At 37.9% G+C, this 23,479-nt stretch overlaps 1 protein-coding gene across 3 annotated transcripts in view; it reads right to left on the bottom strand.

Annotated features, from left to right (window-relative positions):
* Positions 1-20,763, bottom strand: part of CHEK1 (checkpoint kinase 1) — a 31,581-nt gene extending 10,818 nt beyond the window's left edge. Inside the window, exons 1-7 of one of the 3 annotated variants that reach the window (XM_030333439.1) lie at positions 20,635-20,763; positions 19,820-19,904; positions 18,544-18,767; positions 17,310-17,374; positions 17,151-17,220; positions 2,180-2,368; positions 1,635-1,739 (exon numbers count right to left, since the gene is read on the bottom strand). In XM_030333439.1, the coding sequence (XP_030189299.1) occupies positions 1,635-1,739; positions 2,180-2,368; positions 17,151-17,220; positions 17,310-17,374; positions 18,544-18,767; positions 19,820-19,884 (718 nt within the window). In that variant the 5' untranslated portion in view covers positions 19,885-19,904; positions 20,635-20,763. The other 2 variants (XM_030333438.1, XM_030333437.1) reach the window with 2 other exon arrangements.
* Between the last annotated feature and the right edge of the window lie 2,716 nt (positions 20,764-23,479).

Below are 23,479 nucleotides of genomic sequence, written 5' to 3'. Positions count from 1 at the left end.
CTTATGCTTTTGTTCTCTCCCACTCTAACCTCCTCCAAAATTATTTTCTAATGGACCAAAGACTTAAATGAAAAACTGAAGGTATAAAAACACAAATGAGGGGTGTCCCCCTGGCTGGCTCAGTCAGTAAAGCATGCAACTCCTGATCTCAGAATTATGAGTTCAAGCCCCACACTGGGCATGGAACCTACATAAAAAATAAACTAAGGGGTGCCTGAGTTGCTCAGTTGGTTAAATGTCCAACTTTTGGTTTCGGCTCAGGTAGTGATCTCATGGTTTTAAGTTCCAGCCCCACTGTGGGCTCTGTGCTGACAGCTCAGAGCCTGAAGCCTGCTTCAGATTCTGTGTCTCCCTCTCTCTCTCTACCCTTCCCCCACTCGCACTCTCTCTCAAAATAAACATTAAAAAAAACACACACATATGAAAACACAGGAATTTTCTTCTAAAGTTAGGGGTGGGGAGGACCTTGCCAAACATAACAGTACAGTCAGAAAACCACAAAGGACAAAATAATAGATTTGAATAAATAAAAATATAAAACTTCTGCACATGAAAATAGCATAAACAAAGTAAAAATGCATGGCAAATTGTGAAAAATATTTGTAACAAATGCAAAGATCTAATGACATTAATGTTTTAAAAAATTCAAAGTAATAAGAAAACCTCCCTGCCAAAAAGTGAGTAAAATAAACCATCCACAAAAACAGGCAAAAAGCTAATAATCAAATATTTTTAAAAATATATAAACCAATGAGACTGTGGTAAAATGGTACAAACTTTCTGAAAAGTAATTTGGCAAAGTAAACCATAATAATTAAAAACTGCATACATCCTAGGGGCACCAAAGTGGCTTAGTCAGTTAAACGACTGACTCTTGATTTCAGCTCAGGTCATGATCTCATGGTTAGCCTCACACCAGGCTCTATGCTGATGGTGCAAACCCTGCTGGGATTCTCTCTCCCCTCTCTCTGCCCCTTCTCACAAACATGTGTTCACTCTCTCTCTCAAAATAAATATTTTAAAAAAAAGAACAAAAAACCTGTGTACATCCTTGATATTTCTGGATTTGCTTTTTAATTAAATGATTTACAGTATGTGTATTACAGGGATGATCACTGGATCTCTTTCATAAGTAAAAATTTTTTTTAAATATAAGTCTTTGAAACAGTGAATTGGATGCATATAGTAAGACATATCCACATAGCAAAATACCATCACAGCTTTCATTTATAAATAATGAGACAGACCTACAACTATAGTCATGGAAAAATGTACTTGACTATAGCATTAAGACAAAAAAAACAGGTTATAAAATAGCATGTGTAGTATGATCTTATTTTTGTAAAACACACACACTTATATACATATACAAAAAACGTATACTTGCTATTTATTTTTACAACAAAGTGTAGAACTATATATCGAAACATTAATAGAAACTATTAACGAGTGCTCAGTGCTGGGATTATAGGGTTTTAAAAAATTGTTATTTTCTAATCTATCTGCAAGGATCACAGACTATTTATGTGATTATTTAAAAGTTAAAAAGAAAAAATTTATAAGAAAAAAATTCAAACAGCACTAGTCTTCATTATCCAAGAAATCAGTGCTTTCAATCAACATAACCCAGTTACCTAGAGGAGCAGAATCAATTTTTTTCCAAGGGTTGAGGTATGTTTTTTTTTCTTTCCAATCAGAATATTCCTGACAACTGTCACTGGGCTGGTCCCATGGCAATTCTAAAAAAGAAACAAGTCCCAGTTTTCTGAGTGTTCATGTCATTATGTAGTAAAGATTTTAAAGGAAAATAATCAGTGATACAAATCCATTAAATGTTTCCTCCAAATTAATTCAATATGGTTTTCAAACTAAGAATGCTAACTCATAGAAATTTTAGAGGCACCTCAAAGACAGATGAACTACTTCTGCCCTACTCTTTCCAAAATTATTCACATGAATTTTAAAAGAGGTTGCTATTGTGATATTTCATTTAGTAGCTCTACATAAAACTGATTTTTAAAAAGCTTTGACATTAAAAGTTCCAACTTAGTTATAAATAAGTTTACTATCAAAATACTATCATATAAATATGGATTCCCCTGGTTTGTTTTATTTATTTTGGTACAACAAATCTGGCTTTCCATAGACAGGAGTTTCATCATGATTAAAAAGCTCTTACCTCCAGCCAACATTGCTGTAAGTACTATTCCACAGGACCAAACATCAACTGGTTCTGCATGAAATTCTTTTCTCTTTAGAAGTTCTGGAGCAACATAAGGTAAAGTGCCACACATCTTGTTCAATAAACGCTCACGATTATTATGCCGAAACACTGTTGCCAAGCCAAAGTCAGAGATCTTGAGGTTATCTAAACCAAGGGAAAAATGAATGGCACTTAATAAAGATGTTTTGTAAATAGATATACTTAAAGGAATTAAGTATTACTGGAAAATCACTTCTGTTACTTCAAGTTTGTAGAACTTTTCTACCTTAAAATGACAAAAAAGACATTTTAAAAGAAATAAGACATTTTCACCTAGCTAAACCTAGAAAAAGTCCTCAGAGCTTCTACTAACTAAAGAAAAATCATCAATACACAAAACAGTTTGGACCAGGTTAAAGACAATGGAGTCAAAAGGGGCTGTCCTTCTGTAAAAAGGGCACTATAGTCTTAGGCTGAAAGCACAGCCAAGTCCTTCATCAACTTGTACAAAGGGCTGGAAGGAGACATCAATAACAAACCAGGTACAACTTTCTCAGCAGCAAACAAACCCACAGAGCAGGAAGAAAATATGTAAAGACATACCAAAACTAAAGATCCACAAACAGTTAAAATTTCGTGTCCAAGTGGCTAAATTTAGAAAAGGAGGAGGAACTACGCACAGAAAATAAACCAGAAAGGCAAATTTCCTCTAACTTCATCTTTAACACACACAAACTACAAGCAGAACTTTCAACTTACCCTGTGCTTAGTGAATATCCACCACAACTGACTGATGCTATGCTAGCCAATGCAGGTAAGTGAATTACTAAAGAAGATTAACAACAGACAACTGTTGGGAAAGTCACGAAAACATAGGATATTACTAGATCTTATAGCAAGGGAATCTAACCTAATCTTAGGAGTGAGGGAAGACCCCCTATTATCAAGGTGTCAAATGGTATAACTTTTTAGAGGGCAATCTATCAAAAGATGTCAAAATTGAAATATTCACTCTTTAAACTAGCAATTCCCGGGGCACCTCGGTGGCTCAGTCGGTTGAGTGTCTCACTTTGGCTGAGGTCATGATCTCACAGTTCATAGTGGGTTCAAGCCCTATGTCAGGCTCTGTGCTGACAGCTTGGAGCCTTGAGCCTGCTTCAGATTCTGTGTCTCCCTCTCACTGCCCATCCCCTCTTGTGCTGTCTCTCAATCTCAAAATAAATAAACATTAAACAAGAACTTTAACTAGCAATTCCCATTTCCAGGAACACAAACACAGAAATAATCCCCAAATTCACAACACAAGGATATTCCTAGCAGTATTATCTGTAAATAGCTTAAATATCCAATAAAGAAATGGTAAATCTTGTTACACATGTATGGAAGGAAAACTATGTAGGTAAGTTGTTTAAAAAAAGAAAAGGTGTATCTATAGTTCTGACACGGAATAGGGTATGAGTGGAAAAAAAGGACAAGGGCCATAGCAAATATCCATTATAACAGACCCAAGTTTTATACGGGGACTGCGCAAAACTTAGAACAGACATCACTGTTCCATTTTCTAAGCTAGAAACAACTTAAATGTCCTAAAATAGGGGACTGATTCTTTAAAATCAGATATATATATATCCATACAATATGATATATAATCCATTGATAATGTTTACCTGTATTTGAATTGGGAGGTAGCTACTGTAATTATCCTTTTAATAGCTATACATGACACAATCTTGACAAACCACTGAGAGTTAGAGTGCCAAGTTACTTCTATGTTACTAATCACTGAAAATACTAATGGATGACTGTAGCATTCCTCAGATTTTATTGTTTCCTTATGTCTGCAACATAACACTCAGGTTAGAGAACTGCATATAATCAATTCTAAATTGAGGAGTGTGGTTATCTCTGAGAAAAAGAAAAGGGAATACATTTGAGAAGGCATACACAGGACTTGGACTATATTAGTAACATTATCTTTTTTAATTTATTTTTTAAAAATTTTTCTTTTTTAACGTTTATTTATTTTTGAGACAGAGAGAGACAGAGCATGAACGGGGGAGGGTCAGAAAGAGGGAGACACAGAATCTGAAACAGGCTCCAGGCTCTGAGCTGTCAGCACAGAGCCCGACGCGGGGCTCAAACTCACGGACGGCGAGATCATGACCTGAGCTGAAGTCAGACGCTCAAACGACTGAGCCACCGAGGTGCCCCAGTAACATTATCTTTTTAAAAAAAGATTATTAAATATTGAATAGAAACAAAAGAATGTTTACAGAATATGCAGGATGTGAGCATATCCCATTTACCCAATACTCAATTTAAGAACATTCATATCTCCTTTGAAATCCCCTGTAATTAATTGGGGTGCCTGGGTGGCTCAGTCGGTTAAGCGTCCAACTTCGGCTCAGGTCATGATCTCGTGGTTTGGGAATTCGAGCCCAGCATTGGGCTCTGTGCTGACAGCTCAGAGCCTGGAGCTTACTTGGATTCTGTGTCTCCTTCTCTCTCTGCCCCTCCCCACTTGTGCTCTGTCTCTATCAAAAATAAATAAATGTAAAAAAAAAAATTTGAAATCCCCTGTAATTACTTCCCTCAATTTATTTCTTTCTCTACCTTCTCATAAGTAACCACCATTCTGATTTTGGTTTTAATATGCTTTTTTCCTCTGTAATTTTTCCATATTTGTTTATTCCCAAATAAACATATGTTTTATTTTACATATTTTTGAACTTCCTATAAATAGAATCATACTGGTATAAATACTTCTATGAAACTTATATCCATGTCATTACTTGTACCTATAAATTATCCATTTCATAATTATCTATTCTATTGTTGACAGATATTTAGGTTGTTTCCAGTTTCTTTGCTATTATAAACACCACTACTTCGAGTGGTATACACATGTATAATGTTTAATTTTTTAAACCAAGTTGTTACACAGGTGGTTGCCGTATTTTTATTTTATTATAATATGCATTATATGTTTTATATAATTTTTTATGTGCTTGAATTTATTTAAGTAAGCTCTATGCCCAATGTGAGGCTTGAATTCATCACTCTACAATCAAAAGTCACATGCTCTACTGACTAAGCCAGCCAGATGGGCCCCATGCCTGAATTTTTTTTAAGTTTTCATTAAAAGTAAAGATTTTTACACTATAAATACAATGGAAAAGGCTGAAAAATAAAGTCCACATGCACGTTAAAAAAGCATATATCTTATGATCTAACATGTTAATACATATATGGCTAAAGATATATATGTCTCCTTTATCCTTACAACCCAAATAGATTCTTACTATCACCATTTTATAAAGAAGGAAAGTGGGGCAGAGAGAAGGCAAGCAACTTACCCAAGGCCATACACCTACTAGGAGGTGGCCTAGATTAACCCTAGGTTCAAATGACTGTAAATCTCAAGCTGTTAAAAATATGCTATACTGCTTGTCACAGGTAGACACACAATTCTTCTTTCTCAGAGTGTTTTATTTAGCTAGAAACCTACATTTATTCAAAAAAGGACTTAATTTGTAAATGAAGAAGGGGAGGAATTGACTGTAATACCATCAAGGCTATGAGCATTCAAAAAGTAATGAAAATAGAATGATAAATGGAAGTTAAAGGAATTCTCCAGCATCTGTGACAAAACTTGGGAGAGAGGTACTGCCTGGGGCCTGGTCACAGAGAGTAAAAAAGCGGGGAGTGGACAAAAGCTGAAGACAGAGTGCTGGTGTGCCATTGCTGATCTGGGAGAACAGACTGGGTAGCTGGGCGGCGCCATTTTCACCGATCCCGCGCATACGCACCTAGGAGCACGCAACAATCCACCCCAGTAGGCTAGCAGCGCCATCTAGTGGAGATCGGAGCTGATACACTGAGCCCCACCCAACTGGGCCAACTTCACTCTTCAAGAACAAAAGTCTCACAGCCGGCTTAGTTTATGGAGTATAAAGAGCTATATAGACTGACTTCTAGGGGAAAACGAAGCAATTTCAGGCCTACTTCAATCTGTTAGCAGGTTCATCTATTCAATTTTCTTTCTTTTTCTTTTTTCTCTTTTACACTTCTTTTCTTTTTCTTGAATACAGAAGAGAAAAAATTCATTTTTATTTTCAAATTTATTAAAAATATTTTTAATTCTTATTACTATAGTTTTTACTTTTGTGTAAATTTTTTCAAATTCTATTTTACTTCCATCATTTTATTTTAATCTACTTCAGTGTATTCACCTTTTCAAATTTTCAAACAATTTCCTTTTTCTCTTTTTTGTGAATGCAGAAAGAGAAAAACTTCATTTTTACTTTCAATTTCTATCAAAAATATATTTTTTTAATTTTTTACTTCATTTTTCACTTTTATGTAAATTATTTCAAATTCTATTTTACTTCCATCACTTTATTTTAGTCTACCACAGTGTATTCACTTTTTCAAACTTTCAAACGATTTCCTTTTTTTCCTCTTTTTTCTCTTTTTCGTTTCTTTTCTTTTTCTTGAATACAGAAAGAAAAATTTCATTTTGTTTTTAGTTTTTATTAAAAATATTTTTCTTGGGGCACCTGGGTGGCGCAGTCGGTTAAGCGTCCGACTTCAGCCAGGTCACGATCTCACGGTCCGTGAGTTCGAGCCCCGCGTCAGGCTCTGGGCTGATGGCTCAGAGCCTGGAGCCTGTTTCCGATTCTGTGTCTCCCTCTCTCTCTGCCCCTCCCCCGTTCATGCTCTTTCTCTCTGTCCCAAAAATAAATAAACGTTGAAAAAAATATATAATTATTTTTCTTTAATTTTTTCTACTATATTCTTTACTTTTGTGTATATTTTTCAAATTCTGTTTTACTCCCCTCATCTCATTTTAGTCTACTTCAGTGTATTCTTTTCAAATTTTCAAACGATTTCCTTTTCTCCCCCCCCCCTTTTTTTCTGTAATCTGTCAAACCACTTTCAACACCCAACCAAAACACACCTAGGATCTAGCATCATTTATTCAATTTTTGTTCCTGTGCGTGTTTTTAATTTTTTAATTTTAATATTTTTTAATTTCAATTTTTCTACCTCATTAATTCATTTTCTGCCTTCAAAATGACAAAACGAAGGAATTCACCCCAAAAGAAAGAGCACAAAGAAACGACAGCCAGGGATTTAACCAACACCGATATAAGCAAAATGTCTGAACCAGAATTTAGAATCACCATAATAAGAATACTAGCTGGAGTCAAAAATAGATTAGAATCCCTTTCTGCAGAGATAAAAGAAGTAAAAATAGCCAGAATGAAATTAAAAATGCTACAACTGAGCTACAATCACGGATGGATGCAGCTGCGGCAAGGATGGATGAGGCAGAACAGAGAATCAGCAATATAGAGGACAAACTTATAGAAAATAATGAAGCAGAAAAAAAGAGGGAGACTAAGGTAAAAGAGCACGATTTAAGAATTAGAGAAATCAGTGACTCATTAAAAAGGAACAACATCAGAATCATAGGGGTCCCAGAGAAGGAAGAGAGAGAAATAGGGGTAGAAGGGTTATGTGAGCAAATCACAGTGGAAAACTTTCCTAACCTGGGGAAAGACACAGACATCAAAATCCAGGAAGCACAGAGGACCCCCATTAGATTCAACAAAAACCGACCATCAACAAGGCATATCATAGTCAAATTCACAAAATACTCTGGCAAGGAGAGAATCGTGAAAGCAGCAAGGGAAAAAAAGTCCCTAACCTACAAAGAAAGACAGATCAGGTTTGCAGCAGACCTATCCACAGAAACTTGGCAGGCCAGAAAGGAGTGGCAGGATATATTCAGTGTGCTGAATGATAAAAATATGCAGCCAAGAATTCTTTATCTAGCAAGGCTGTCATTCAAAATAGAAGGAGAGATAAAAATTTTCCCAGACAAACAAAAATTAAAGGTGTTTGTGACCACTAAACCAGCCCTTCAAGAAATTTTAAGGGGGACTCTCTGAGGGGAGAAAAGAAAGCAACAAAGATTAGAAAGGACCAGAGAACACCACCAGAAACTCCAACTCTACAAGCATCATCATGGCGAAAAATTCATCTTTCAGTACTCACTCTAATCGTCAATGGACTCAATGCTCCAATCAAAAGACATAGGGTAACAGAATGGATAAGAAAAGAAGATCCATCTATATGCTGTTTACAAGAGACCCACTTTAGACCTAAAGACACCTTCAGTTTGAAAATAAGGGGATGGAGAACCATCTGTCATGCTAATGGTCAACAAAAGAAAGCTGGAGTAACCATACTTATATCAAACAATCTGGACTTTAAAATAAAGACTGTATCAAGAGATGCAGAAGGGCATTATATCATAATCAAGGGGTCTATCCACCAAGAAGAACTAACAATTGTAAACATTTATGCGCCAAATGTGAAAGCACCCAAATATATAAATCAATTAATCACAAACATAAACTCATTGATAGTAATACCATAATAGTAGGAGACTTCAACACCCCATTCACAGCAATGAACAGATCATCTCATCAAAAAATCAACAAGGAAACAATGGCTTTGAATGACACACTGGACCAGATGGACTTAACAGATATATTCAGAACATTTTATCCTAAAGCAGCAGAATATACATTCTTCTCCAGTGCACATGGAACGTTCTCCAGAATAGACCATATACTGGGACACAAATCAGCCCTAAGTAAATACAAAAAGATTGAGATCATACCTTGCATATTTTCAGACCACAACGCTATGAAACTCGAAATCAACCACAAGAAAAATCTGGAAAGGTAACAAATACTTGGAGACTAAAGAACATCCTACTAAAGAATGAATGGGCTAACCAAGATAAAGAGGAAATTAAACAGTACATGGAAGTCGATGAAAATGGTAACACCACAACCCAAAACCTCTGGGATGCAGCAAAGGCGGTCATAAGAGGAAAGTATATAGCAATCCAGGCCTTCCTAAAGAAAGAAGAAAGATCTCAGATACACAACCTAACCTTATGCTTTAAGGAGCTGGAAAAAGAATAGCAAATAAAACCCAAAACCAGCAGAAGACAGGAAACAATAAAGATTATAGCAGAAATGAATGCTATCGAAACCAAAAAAACAGTAGAACAGATCAATGAAACCAGAAGCTAGTTCTTTGAAAGAATTAACAAAATTGATTAACCACTAGCCAGTTTGATCAAAAAGAAAAAGGAAAGGACCCAAATAAATAAAATCAAGAATGAAAGAGGAGAGATCACAACCAACACAGCAGAAATAAAAACAATAATAAGAGAATATTATGAGCAATTATATGCCAATAAAATGGGCAATCTGGAAGAAACAGACAAATTCCTAGAAACATATACACTACCAAAACTGAAACAGGAAGAAATAGAAAATTTGAACACACCCATAACCAGTAAGGAAATTGAATTAGTAATCTAAAATCTGCCAAAAAACAAGAGTCCAGGACCAGATGGCTTTCCAGGGGAATTCTACCAAACATTTAAGGAAGAGTTAACACTTATTCTCTTGAAGCTGTTCCAAAAAATAGAAATGGAAGGAAAACTTCCAAACTCTTTCTATGAAGCCAGCATTACCTTGATTCCAAAACCAGACAGAGACCCCACTAAAAAGGAGAACTACAGACCAATTTCCCTGATGTACATGGAAGCAAAAATACTCAACAAGATATTAGCCAACCGGCTCCAACAATACATTAAAAAAATTATTCACCACGCCCAAATGGGATTTATACCTGGAATGCAGGGCTGGTTCAATATCTGCAAAAACAATTAACGTGATTCATCACATAAATAAAAGAAAGGACAAGAACCATAGGATCCTCTCAATAGATGCAGAGAAAGCATTTGACAAAATACAGCATCCTTTCTTGATAAAAACCCTCAAGAAAGTAGGGATAGAAGGAGCATACCTCGAGATCATAAAAGCCATATATGAACAACCCAATGCTAATATTCTCAATGGGGAAAAACTGACAGCTTTCCCCCTAAGGTCACGAACAAGACCAGGATGTCGACTCTCACCACTGTTATTCAATATAGTATGGAAGTCTTAGCCTCTGCAGTCAGACAACACAAAGAAATAAAACGCATCCAAATCAGCCAGGAGGAGGTCAAACTTTCACTCTTCGCAGATGACATGATACTCTATATGGAAAACCCCAAAGATTCCACCAAAAAACTGCTAGAATTGATTCATGAATTCAGCAAAGTTGCAGGATATAAAATCAACACACAGAAATCGGGTGCATTCCTATACACCAATAATGAAGCAACAGAAAGAGAAATCAAGGAATCAATCCCATTTACAGTTGCACCAAAAACCATAAAATACCTAGGAATAAATCTAACCAAAGAGGTGAAAAATCTATATGCTGAAAACTATAGAAAGCTTATGAAAGAAATTGAAGAAGACACAAAAAAATGGAAAAAGATTCCATGCTCCTGGATAGGAAGAACAAATGTTGTTAAAATGTTGATACTACACAAAGCAATCTACATATTCAATGCAATCCCTATCAAAATAACACCAGCGTTCTTCACAGAGCTGGAATAATCCTAAAATTTGTATGGAACCAGAAAAGACCCCGAATAGCCAAAGCAATCTTGAAAAAGAAAACCAAAGCAGGAGGCATCACAATCCCAGACTTCAAGCTATACTACAAAGCTGTAATCATCAAGACAGTATGGTACTGGCACAAGAACAGACACTCAGATCAATGGAACAGAATAGAGAACCCAGAAATGGACCCACAAACGTATGGCCACCTAATCTTTGACAAAGCAGGAAAGAATATCCAATGGAATCAAGACAGTCTCTTCCGCAAGTGGTGCTGGGAAAACTGGACAGCGACATGCAGAAGAATGAACCTGGACCACTTTCTTACACCAGTCACAAAAATAAACTCAAAATGGATGAAAGACCGCAATGTAAGACAGGAAGCCATCAAAATCCTCGAGGAGAAAGCAGGAAAAAACCTCTTTGATCTTGGCTGCAGCAACTTCTTACTCAACACGTCTCCTTAAGCAAGGGAAACAAAAACAAAAATGAACTACTGGGACCTCATCAAAATAAAAAGCTTCTGCACAGCGAAGAAAATAATCAGCAAAACTAAAAGGCAACCGACAGAATGGGAGAAGATATTTGCAAATGACATATCAGATAAAGGGTTAGTATCCAAAATCTATAAAGAACTTATCAAACTCAACACCCAAAAAACAAATAATCCAGTGAAGACATGGACAAAAGACATGAATACACTCCTCCAAAGACGACATTCAAATGGCCAACTGACACATAAAAAAATGCTCAACATCACTCATCATTAGGGAAATACAAATCAAAACCACAATGAGACACCACCTTACACCTGTCAGAAAGGCTAACATTAACAATTCAAGCAACAACAGATGTTGGCGAGGATGCATAGAAAAAGGATCTCTTTTGCATTGTTGGTGGGAATGCAAGCTGGTGCAGCCAGTCTGGAAAACAGTATGGAGGTTCCTCAAAAAACTAAAAATAGAACTACCTTATGACCCAGCAATTGCACTACTAGGCATTTATCCACAGGATACAAGTGTGCTGTTTTGAAGGGACATATGCACCCCCATGTTTATAACAGCACTATCAACAATAGCCAAAGTATGGAAAGAGCCCAAATGTCCATCGATGGATGAATGGATAAAGAAAATGTGGTGTGTATATATATATATATATATATATATATATATATATATATATATATATATAATGGAGTATTACTCAGCAATCAAAAAGAATGAAATCCTGCCATTTGCAATTACGTGGGTGGAACTGGAGGGTATTATGCTAAGTGAAATTAGAGAAAGACAAATATCATATGACTTCACTCATATGAGGACTTTAAGACAGAGAACAGATGAACATCAGGAAAGGGAAACAAAAATAATATAAAAACAGGGAGGATGACAAAACAGAAGAGACTCATAAATATGGAGAACAAAGTGAGGGTTACTGGAGGGGTTGTGGGAGGGGAGATGGGCTAAATGGGTAAGGGGCACAAAGGAATCTACTCCTGAAATCATTGTTGCACTATATACTAACTAATTTGGATGTAAATTTAAAAAATAAAAAATAAAATTAAAAAAATAAATAAATAAATAAAGGAATTCTACAGCTGTGCTCTCATTTCTTGGGACTCATCAATCAACGATTCTGTTCCTTTTTTCCCATACACCAAATTGCTATGTGCCTTAAGAAGCTACTTGCAAAAGGCTAAATAACCAAAGGAGGATCTTAGGTAGCTAGGTAGGTGGGTTAATAAAAGGATATCAAAAAGATATTCACCAAAACTTAACAGTGGTTATAACTGACTGATGGATTTCTGGTGATTTTTTACCTTTTTCTTTATGTTTTTCATCTTACTTCATGATTAACTTTTATCTTTATAAAGAAAAACACCCAATATTTTTAGTTTGGAAACAAAGCTTTCCTATTCCAAATATTCACATCTCCATTACTTATTAAATAAACTGGTTTTTCTTAGCTTATCTCCTTGTATGAAGGTCAATTACAGAGTTCAGGAAAATGTTAGGAGGCTGAAAAGAAAGTACAGTGACTTGTGAACAACACTGCCAGCAATACTAAATGTCAGGGTTGGACAAGATCTTAAAAATACTTTGGTCCAACTAGCCAAGCAATGTTTAAATTCTCTTTATAATATTCCCTGATAATTAATAATCTAGTGTTTGACTCTCATGTTATAAACTTATTACATTCCAAAGCAACCTATTCAATTTTTGGATAGGTCCAATAACAGGGTCCATGCTTGCACTAATCCACTGCTTCTGTATAGTTTTCACCAACGTGTTCAGAAAAACTGTATTTAACCACTAGTAACGTTCTCCTGGGCTCCTTCAATTATTCCTTATTTTACATAGTTTGTGCCCCTTCCACCAGTCTCATCACTGTCCTGTAAAAGCACTTCAGTGATCTACATACCTTTTACAGTAGTGTCCCAGGACACCCATTATTTCCACTATGGCCTCACTGAAGCAGTGTTGGAATGCTATCTTCCTCATTCTCAATATCACCCTAGTTTTCTACTGACTACATCACACAGGTGACTAATATGAAATGTTACTTGGTAAAAGTCTTTTTTAACCTGCTTTTCTACCAACGATAATGTGATTCAACTAAACTTAGTTACTTTTCAAAATCCAAATCCTGAACTTCAGATTTTTCTGTCCTGGAAAAGTTAAACCTGACCCACTTCTCCGGCCTGCTGTATCCATTCATTCAATATTTTTGAAAGCCTACTATTGGCCAGGCACTATTCTAATGTACTAAATAACCATTAAACAAAACAGACAAAAATCACTGCCTCATGCTACAGACATTTCTGTCATCTTTTTTGATCCTGACTTAATAAGCTAACACTTTCACTATCCATCTCTCTCAGTTTTCATGACATCCATAAAATATAACTAAACTCCTTGCATCTCTATCCAAATCACAGATTAAAAAGAACAAACAAGGGCTCCTGGGTGGCTCAGTTGGTTAAGCGTCCAACTTCAGCTCAGGTCATGATCTCAGGGTTCATGAATTAGAGTCTGCATTGGGTTCTGCACTGATGAAAATGGATGCAGAAATTCTCAACAAAATACTAGCAAATTGAATCCAATAGTACATAGTTATTCTTGGACTAAAAGCAAGTATCCAATCAATGAATAGGATATACCATATTTGCAATCAATGAACATGATATACCATATTAATAAAAGAAAGGATAAGAACCATATGATCCTCTCAGTAGATGACAGAAAAAGCATTTCACAACATACAGCATCCATTCTTGATAAAAACCCTCAATAGGGGCACCTGGGTGGCTCAGTTGGCTGAGCAACTGACTTGATTTTGACCCAGGTCATGATCCCAGGGTTGTGGGATCAAGCCCCGTGTTGGGTTTTATGCTGAGCATGGAGCCTGCTTAAGATTCTCTCCCTCCCTCTGCCTCTCTCCCCTACTCGAGTTCTCTCTCTAAAAAAACAAACAAGAAAACCCTTAAGAGGGGTGCCTGGGTGGCTCAGTCAGCTAAGCATCTGACTTCGGCTCAGGTCATGATCTCCGAGTTCATGAGTGCAAGCCCTGCATCAGGCTCTCTGCTGTCAGCACAGAGCCCACTTTGGATCCTCTGTGCCCCATTCCCTCTGCCCCTCCCCCACTTGCACTCGCTCTTTGTCTCTGTCTCTCGTTCTCAAAAATAAACACTTAAAAAAAACCACAAAACCTCAATGAAGTAGGGATAGAGGGAACATACCTCAACATCATAAAAACCATACATGAAAGACCCACAGCCAATATAATCCTCAGTGGGGAAAAACTGAGAGCTTTCTTCCTAAGATCAGGAACAAGACAAGGATGTCTACTATCACCATTGTTATTTAACATAATACAAGAAATCCTAGCTTCAGCAATCAGACAACAGAAAGAAATAATAGGCATCCAAATCAGCAAGGAAGAAGTCAAACTTTCACTATTTGCAGATGACATGATATTCTATGTAGAAAACCCGAATGATGCCACTGAAAAATTGTTAGAACTGACACATAGATTCAGTAAAGTTGCAGGATACAAAATCAACGTACAGAAATCTAATGCATTTCTATACACCAATAAAGAAGCAACAGAAAGAGGAATCAAGAAATCAATCCCATTTACAATTGCACCAAAACCCATAAGAATACACCTAACCAAAGAGATAAAAGATCTGTACGCTGAAAACTACAGAACACATATGAAATAAATTGAAGATGACACAAAGAAACAGAAAAATATTCCATGCTCGTGGATTGGAAGAACAAATATTCTTTGCAGAGCTACAGCAAACAATCCTAAAACCACGAACAACCCCAAATAGCCAAAGCAATGTTGAAAAAGAAAAGCAAAGCTGGAGACATCACAATTCTGGACTTCAAGTTATATTACAAAGCTGTAATCATTAAGACTGGATGGTACTGGCATGAAAACAGACACATAGATCAATGGAACAGAACAGATAACCCAGAAATAGACCCACAACTATATGGTCAACTAATCTTCAACAAAGCAGAAAAGAACATCCAATGAAAAAAGATGGTCTCTTCAACAAATGATATTGGGAAAACGGGACAGCAACCTGTAGAAGAATGAACCTGGACTACTTTCTTACATCATATACAAAAATAAATTCAAAATGGATCAAAGACCTAAATGTGAGACAGGAAACCATCAAAATCCTAGAGGAGAACACAGGCAACAACCTCTTTGATTTCAGTCATAACAACCTCTTATGAGACACATCACCAGAGGCAAAGGAAACAAAAGCAAACATGAATTACTGAGACTTCATCAAGATAAACAGCTTCTGCACAGAAAATAAATTGTTTCTGCACAGAAAAAAATCAACAAAACTAAGACAACCTTTGGAATGGGAGAAGATATTTCCAAATGACATATCTGATAAAGGGTTATTAATAACATCCAAAATCTATAAAGAACTTTTCAAACTTGGGCCTCAGTCGGTTGAGCATCTATCTGACTCTTGATTTTGGCTCAGGTCATGATCTCATGGTTTGTGAGATCAAGCCCTACTGTAAGCGCAGGGCCTGCTTGGGATTCTCTCCCTCTCTCTCTTTCTGCCCTTCCCCTGATCACTCAAGCTCTCTCTCAAAATAAATACATAAACATTAAAAAAAAAAAAAAAAGCTTACAAAACTCAACACTCAAAAATCAAATAATCCAGCTAAGAAATAGGCAGAAGACATGAACAGACATTTTTCCAAAGAAGACATACAGATGGCTAACAAACATGAAACGATACTCAACATCACTCATCATCAGGGAAATAGAAATCAGAGCTACAATGAGATATCACCTCACACCTGTCAGAATGGCTAAAATGAACAACACAGGAAATAACAGATGTTGGCGAGGATGCAGAGAAAGAGAAACCTTCTTACACTGTGGGTGGGAATGTAAACTAGTGCAGCCACTCTAGAAAACAGTATGGCGGTTCCTCAAAAAGTTCAAAAAAGAACTACCCTATGATCCAGCAACTGCACTACTAGGTATTTACCCTAAGGATACAAAAACACTGATTCAAAGGGACACATGCACCCTGATGTTTATAGCAGCATCTTCAACAATAGCCAAGATATGGAAACAGCCCAAGTGTTCATCAACAGATGAATGAATAAAGTTGTGGTATACATATACACTGGAATATTACTCGGCCATAAAAAAGAATGAAATCTTGCCATCTTCAATGACATGAATGGAACTAGAATGTATTATGCTAAGCAAAATAAGTCAATCAGAGAAAGACAAATACCATATGATTTCACTCATATGTGGACTTTAAGAAATGAATCAGATAAACATAAGGAAAAAAAGAAGAGAGGCAAACCATAAAACAGACTCTTAACCATACAAAACAAACTGAGGATTGCTGGAGGGGAGGTTGGGCTGTAAGATGGGTTAAATGGGTGATGGGTATTAAGGAAGGCACTTGTTATGATAAGCACTGGGGGTTATATGTAAGTGATGAATCACTAAATTTTACTCCTGAAACTAATATTATACTATGTTAACTAACTGGAATTTAAATAAAAACTTGAAAAAAAAATTAACTAATTAACTAACTAGAACAAACAGGATAAGGCTATGGTCCAGGGTATTCCAACATAAACTTTCCTTTATTAATTCACTGAAGAGTTAAGACTATTCATACAGTTATTCATTTAGTGAGCTAACCCTGCATCTAGATTAGATTTCTCTATTTCATCTACAACTATATCAGGAAGGGCTTGTAAAATATACTGTCTCAAATTTCCTACACTTTTCAGATTTCTTGCCCTAAATTTTCAATAATGCAAAAGCTTCAACTCTGCCTTGTATAGATTAAAATAATTTAGGCAACAGTGACAAAATGCTATACCTACCCCTTTCATCCAATAGGAGATTTTCTGGCTTAATATCCCTGTGAGTTATACCAATACCATGTAGATAAACCTAAAAGAGAAACAGAGAGAGGCATACTTTGGTAACTTACTTCATTCATATTAATTTTATGTAAAAGGAAAAGAAACAACTGTACTTACCACCCCTGCCATGAGTTGATGGAAGAACCTTTGAGCATCTTGTTCAGGCATGCCTATGTCTGGCTCTATAAGAATTAATAATGAAAGTTAGCCTGCCATGTAAACATAATCAGGCAGCAACCACAGAGTCTCCTAAATCAAAGCTTAGACATTTGTGATGGTATACTGGCAAACAGAATCTTACGCTAGCAATTAAGACTCTAGTGTCCGTTAATTCACACGGTACTTAATTAACTCACATTCCCCATCTGTTATGTGGCAAAAATAAAATAACATCACAGGAAAACTACAGAGAGAAACTATTATCCAGATCAAGAATGCAAGCCATACCTTGAAAGTCTCTGATTATCTAACACTAATCATGATTTATTTGGTATCTTTCCAATTCTCCCCTAATTTCTTCTAAATGCTCTGACATTGTTTTCTTCATTGCTAAAATATAATTGCCAAAGTATAAGCCTGGGCAAACATAAACTAATATCACCAAATATTGAACAACAAAATGAAACTTCATCTAATCTCTCATACTACAAAGCTATGAATGCCTGCAAAGTTCCTTTAGGAAATACAGTTTTATTAAAAAATGTTCTATTGTGTTTTCTTTTTATATTTTGATCTGTCTTTACCTCTTGATTTCTTTTACACTGAACTCTCTCCTGAGATACATACTGGAGATTCTAAATAATCAGTTTTTAACTGTGAAAACAATAGCTGTAGACAATAAATTTAGATCCACATATTTTTACGTACTTCTCAGTGTTCTGAAACATCAAGCCTTTGAATCTACATAGAATGCTGAAAGTAGCAAGTACAGAATTTACTAAATATAGGTAAAGCAATTCTAAAAAGTTCTCAAGTTATTTCACTTAAACAAAAAATAACAAATATAACAACATGCTATTATTTTGGCTCTGTAACTGGAATGTCTATAAAGAAAAATCACTGTATAGGTAAAACAATACTTCACCATGAGATTAGTTTATCATTCTTAAACTCTACAAAACAGCAACCCTAACCAAAATCACATGCACAATTTGGGAAAAAGGTTCTCCTTGATGAATCTATATATACTTTAATGTATTAACATAACTTGCAAAAACAAGAAAACTTACTGTAATTTCCTTGTTGCATAAGCAGTTCTGAGTGGACAATGACCAAATAGCAGATCCAAGATTAAAAAACAAATTTAGAAACTTAATTAGTAGAATAGATATCTTAAATCTTATTTCCATACCTATTCTGTCAAAAAGTTCTCCTCCACTACAGTACTCCAGAAATAGATACTGGATATTGCCTTCTCTCCTGTGGCCATAGAATTTCACTACATTCTCATGATTTAACATTTTATTGATACAGATCTCCTTCTTAATATTTTCTGGACAGTCTATGGCACGTTTCATGTCTACAATCTTGACTGCAACTGCTTCTTCAGTTCTTCTATTCACAGCAAGTTGAACTCTAAAAAGGAAAACGAAGACATGTGACTTCTATTTAAGACTTCAAAAGATTAAATACTGACTTATCCAACAATTTTACCTTCGTTACTTTCTCCACCCGGTAAAAGCCAAGAAAATGGTTTCTGCCATGTTCTCAACAGAGAGTACTCCTTTCTGAAATGTGATGTATGATGGCTAATGCTCTACAGAAGTCATTATGTTGTGTATCCAAAGGTTATTTAATAAATGCTTGATAAACTAAAATGGAGTAACAGTAATTCTAGGCCACATCACATATACACATGCTCTATTTATTTGATTTTAATAACGTTACCTAATATTTATTAACCTCATGCTATATATGCCTGTGCTAACTGTTCTAAGCACCTATGAGTAGGTACTATTATTGTCATGATAGACCTGAGGAAACAGAGATACATTAAGGAGCTTGCCTAAGAACACAAAACAATGTGTTAGTATGTAACAGAGTGAAAATCTGAAACCAGGTAATCTGACTCCAGAGTCTGTTCATTTGCTCATTTAACCACTATGCTTAAAACCCAGCAAGGAATATGTGGGAGGAGAACCTGACTTCACAGGTCTCTTCCACTTCTTTACAGAAAAAAATTTTTTAAAAAAGGAAGAAAAAAATTGATCCTTACAAAATTTCACGCGGCTTTAGTTCCCAAAGGTCTTAGATTTCAAATGCAAAGATCTGTTCTCTGAGATGCCACTGTATTATAATAAACAACTCCTGGTGTGCCTAGGTGGGTCAGTTGGTTGAGCATCTGACTTGATTTCCACTCAGGTCATGATCCCAGGGTCGTGAGATCGAGCCTCAAGTTTGGGTCCACACTGGGCATGGAGCCTGTGTAAGATATTCTCTCTCTCTCTCTCTCTCTCCCCCCCCCGCCCCCCCCCCCCCGCCTCTCAACCATGCTCGCTCCCTGCTAAATAAATAAATGAAAATAAAATAGAATACACAATTCCAAAACAACAAATCTGTACTCAAACAAGACAACAGACAGAAAACGAAAGCAAGCGTGAAGGCAAGGTAAAAGGACTCAAACTCACTCTCCATAGGCACCTTCTCCCAGGGTTTGCACCAAGTCCCAGTCTTCCACAAAGGGCACTGCCATGACTCCAGGATGGATCACGGCTGTAAAAGGCAGGACCCGGAAAAGATGGGGCTGAGGATAAGCTTCAACCATCTGCCACGATCCCTCAACGTAACTAACAGTTTGGTTTCCCCCTCCGCCTCACCCGTATTTTACCCAAGGCTCTCAAGCACCAGCAAGTATGCTAAATTCTGGCATGTTGTGGTGTAATTCACACTCCCCACTCCCACGCGAACCGAAGCTACAACTGCCGCCCTCAGGCCTCCGAGGAAATGCAGAGGCTGTGCTGAGAGGCTGGGGGCACAAATGCTTTGGGGGGTGGGGTGGTGACTGGGGAAGGGAAGGGGTGAGACAGGTGAAGGGCTGCGGGCTAGAGGAGGACAGGGTTTCCCGACGACGCCTGCCGCCCCTCCTCCCCCCTTGCTCAGCTCCAATTCCCACCCCCACGCCATCCAGAAGGCCGGGAGGAGCCTGGGGCGGGGCCAAACTGCCCCAAGAAGCGGAAGGAAGGGCTAGCTGGCACTCGAGACGGCTGGCGCCCAAACCTTTGGGGTCCCCAGCAGGCAGAGAGGTAGTCTCTCCAATCCCTCTACAACAGGGTCCCCCTGGTCCCAAACTCCTCCAGTCTCAGAAACCGCCCCTCCGCGGGAATCTCTGATCCACTTCGCTTGTCACCCATAACTTTCTCTCGCCATGCCCCTCTCAACGAATGTAGACCCCCGAAGTCCTTTTCCAGACTCCTTTCCAACCCTACCGGCTGCCTCTCCTCACCAGGCCGTCCTTTGCCCGCCACCACAGGAATCCAAATGCGGCGCTTTTCCCGCCAAAACTTTCCCGGCGTCACGCTGTCGCAAACACGCGCACCCTTGCCGTAAAGCAGGAGAGCGCGCGTCTCCTACTCAGGCGGCTGTGAAGAGTGGCCTCTTCGGGCGGCCGGTACCCAGAGGTTGACCCCGAGGCGTGAGCTGGCCAGGCCCGGGTTACTTTAGAGTCGAGAGGAGACCCAGGCTGGAGAGGTTTAAGAACAGCCGAGCGCATCAACGCGAAGAATCTCCCGGCCCCAGTGCATGCAGGTGTCCGGTGCGTGGCCCGCAGTCGGGCCGTCCTCGCGCTCCTGGGCGGAGCCGAAGTCCCCTCGGAGACCTGCACACACGCTGGGAGTGCGGGTCCTCGAGTACCCTCCCCGCTGCTCTGGGCCTGGCAGCATTGTGCGGATAGTATTCAGAAGTGTTGCCTCGGAAACTTTAAGAAGGGGTACAGATCAAACTAGAGCCGAGAAGCTAGAACAGCCGTTTCGAACAGATCCCGTGAAGAATGAAAGAACTTTGTGGCGGGAGCGAGAAGCACAGACTGGCCGCGCTGCGGGGTGGGGGGTGGAAAGGCATCCCTCGGAAGCAAGCGACACTTTGTACTGTGAGGGCGTGTCAGGATAGCCAGTTTTGCCTTGTGTCTCCAGACTCCAAAACACGACTTTAGCCCAGCCTTTCTGAAGGAACAGCATCTCCATAGCCTTAATTCTTCTATCCTCTTTTTCACTCTCACTGTGTAAAAAAGACAGCTGGAGGCAAAGGGACTGTTTTGCCTCGTTTTTTGCGATGCGTTATTTTAAAAGCAGAGTAACCAGTTTAAATGGGAAAGAAAATTCTCGGGATAGGGACTTGCTTGAGAACAAAATAATGTGGAAAAACCGTTAAGTGTTCCCCCTTGACAGTAAACTAGACTGGGAACTCAAGGTGCAGGCAAGATAATCTCCATTAAGTTCTCCAGTTCTTATAACTGGGCTACACACCTCGAGTATAAAGCTCTTGATTGTGATACTGGTAATACAGTAAAATGAGTGTACATGTTACCCAAAAAAGCACACACATGTTTTACAGCAAAGTCCGGGGACAGAAAAACAAGGCCAGAGCACTTCAAGGTGCTTGTTGGAGTTTTTAACCATGACATCAACAGTTTAGGCTTCATGGAATAAAGTAAGTTTTCCAGGTCATTTACTCCATTTTCGCACTGTGCTATAAACAAAGAATATGAAGAAAGGAAGAGGGGGACCTACACAGTTCCTGTGTCTGGATGGAATTAAGCTATCTTAGCCTGAAAAATGAATAAGGTATACAGGTTTCAGGCAGAATACCAGTTAAAGAATGTGAGAGAATCAGTGCACACAATAGCCTCTGTTCCCTTCTGAAACCTTACTACAATAGTAAATATTAAAACAACGACTTAATAATAGTAAAGTTTACTATTTTAAAATAGTAAATTTGTAACAAAAGGCAATAACCCACAAGAATGGAGTATGAAAAACAAAATTTTGGAAATTGGGAAGTTTTTAGATGAATGATAAAGATGAATCTTAAAACCAGCAATAGGAAAGAAAAGCAACTTGATTTACATCACAGAACTCCCAAAAGGCTCAAGTTGGGTTAGTGACACCAGGTAACTGAACGTGGAGATGAAGGTGGGGCTAAACAGGGCAGGCTGAAAGACTAAGAAGCCAAAAGAATTGGGTCCCGTCCCTCCTTATATACCCAAGGAACTGCTCCTCCCCAAAGCTGGTACAAAACTTGAGAGGATAAACCCTATCCTAACTGGAGAGCATCAGACACAGTTAAAAACTTGGGTACCTTACTGAAAACAAAGGTATTAAGTTTATGTACTGAACCTCGAAGCCTTCTTGCCCCACCTTACTCCCAGAAATCTGCCAGCTAGGCACCCCTAAGACATACAGGCCTTCAGGAGGGAATCTAACCTATCTAAAAGATCTAAAAATACCAGTATCAGGGATCTCCTATGTAACAATTATGTAACAATGTAACTCTGTTCCTGTGTATCAACGTGACAACTCAGCCAGATCACAGGAGAGCAGCTGACATTCAGTAAGCCCCACCCCATATAGACCTTCCAATCAGCTTTTTAGTGCCCCACTTCCTAAGAAGAGCAGACAACCAAGAATTTGAAAAGGCCTTTAATATGAAGGATATTAAAACAAAGGAATATTTTTTTAAAAAGCTCTTGGACATAAAAAAAAAAATAGTAACAGCAGAAAAAAAAGGAAATAGAAAGGTTAGAAAAAAAAAGTTTAGGAAATCTCCCAGAAAGAAAAATAAAGATGGGAAACCAAGAGTACATATAAGAGTATCAGGAGACTAGGGACACCTGGGTGGCTCAGCCAGTTAAGCATCCAACTTCGGCTCAGGTCACAATCTCACAGTTTGTGAGTCCAAGGCCCACTCTGGGCTCTCTGCTGTCAGCACAGGGCCCACTTCGGATCGTCTATCGTCTTCTCTCTCTGGCCCTCTCCCACTCTCAAAAATAAACATTAAAAAATGCTAACTAACTTGGATGTAAATTAAAAAAAAAAAAAAAGAGTATCAGAAGACTAACCCAGTAAGTCCAACATCCAAATAATTTTCAGAAAGAGAAAACGAGTTGAGAGAATACACAAATAAGTAAATTTCTTAGAACTGAAGAACTTGACTTTCCATACTTAAAAATTTAAAGTACCCAGCACAATGGATGACCCATTCCTAAGTGCATCATTGGGAAAATTCCAAAATATTACATAAAAAGAGAGGTTCCTAATAGGCCTGTGGTGGGAATTGGAGGGAATGGACACATA

The sequence above is a fragment of the Lynx canadensis genome, chromosome D1, assembly GCF_007474595.2.
Source record: "Lynx canadensis isolate LIC74 chromosome D1, mLynCan4.pri.v2, whole genome shotgun sequence".
Lineage (NCBI taxonomy): Eukaryota > Metazoa > Chordata > Mammalia > Carnivora > Felidae > Lynx > Lynx canadensis.
This window is presented reverse-complemented; position numbering and strand designations above follow the sequence as displayed.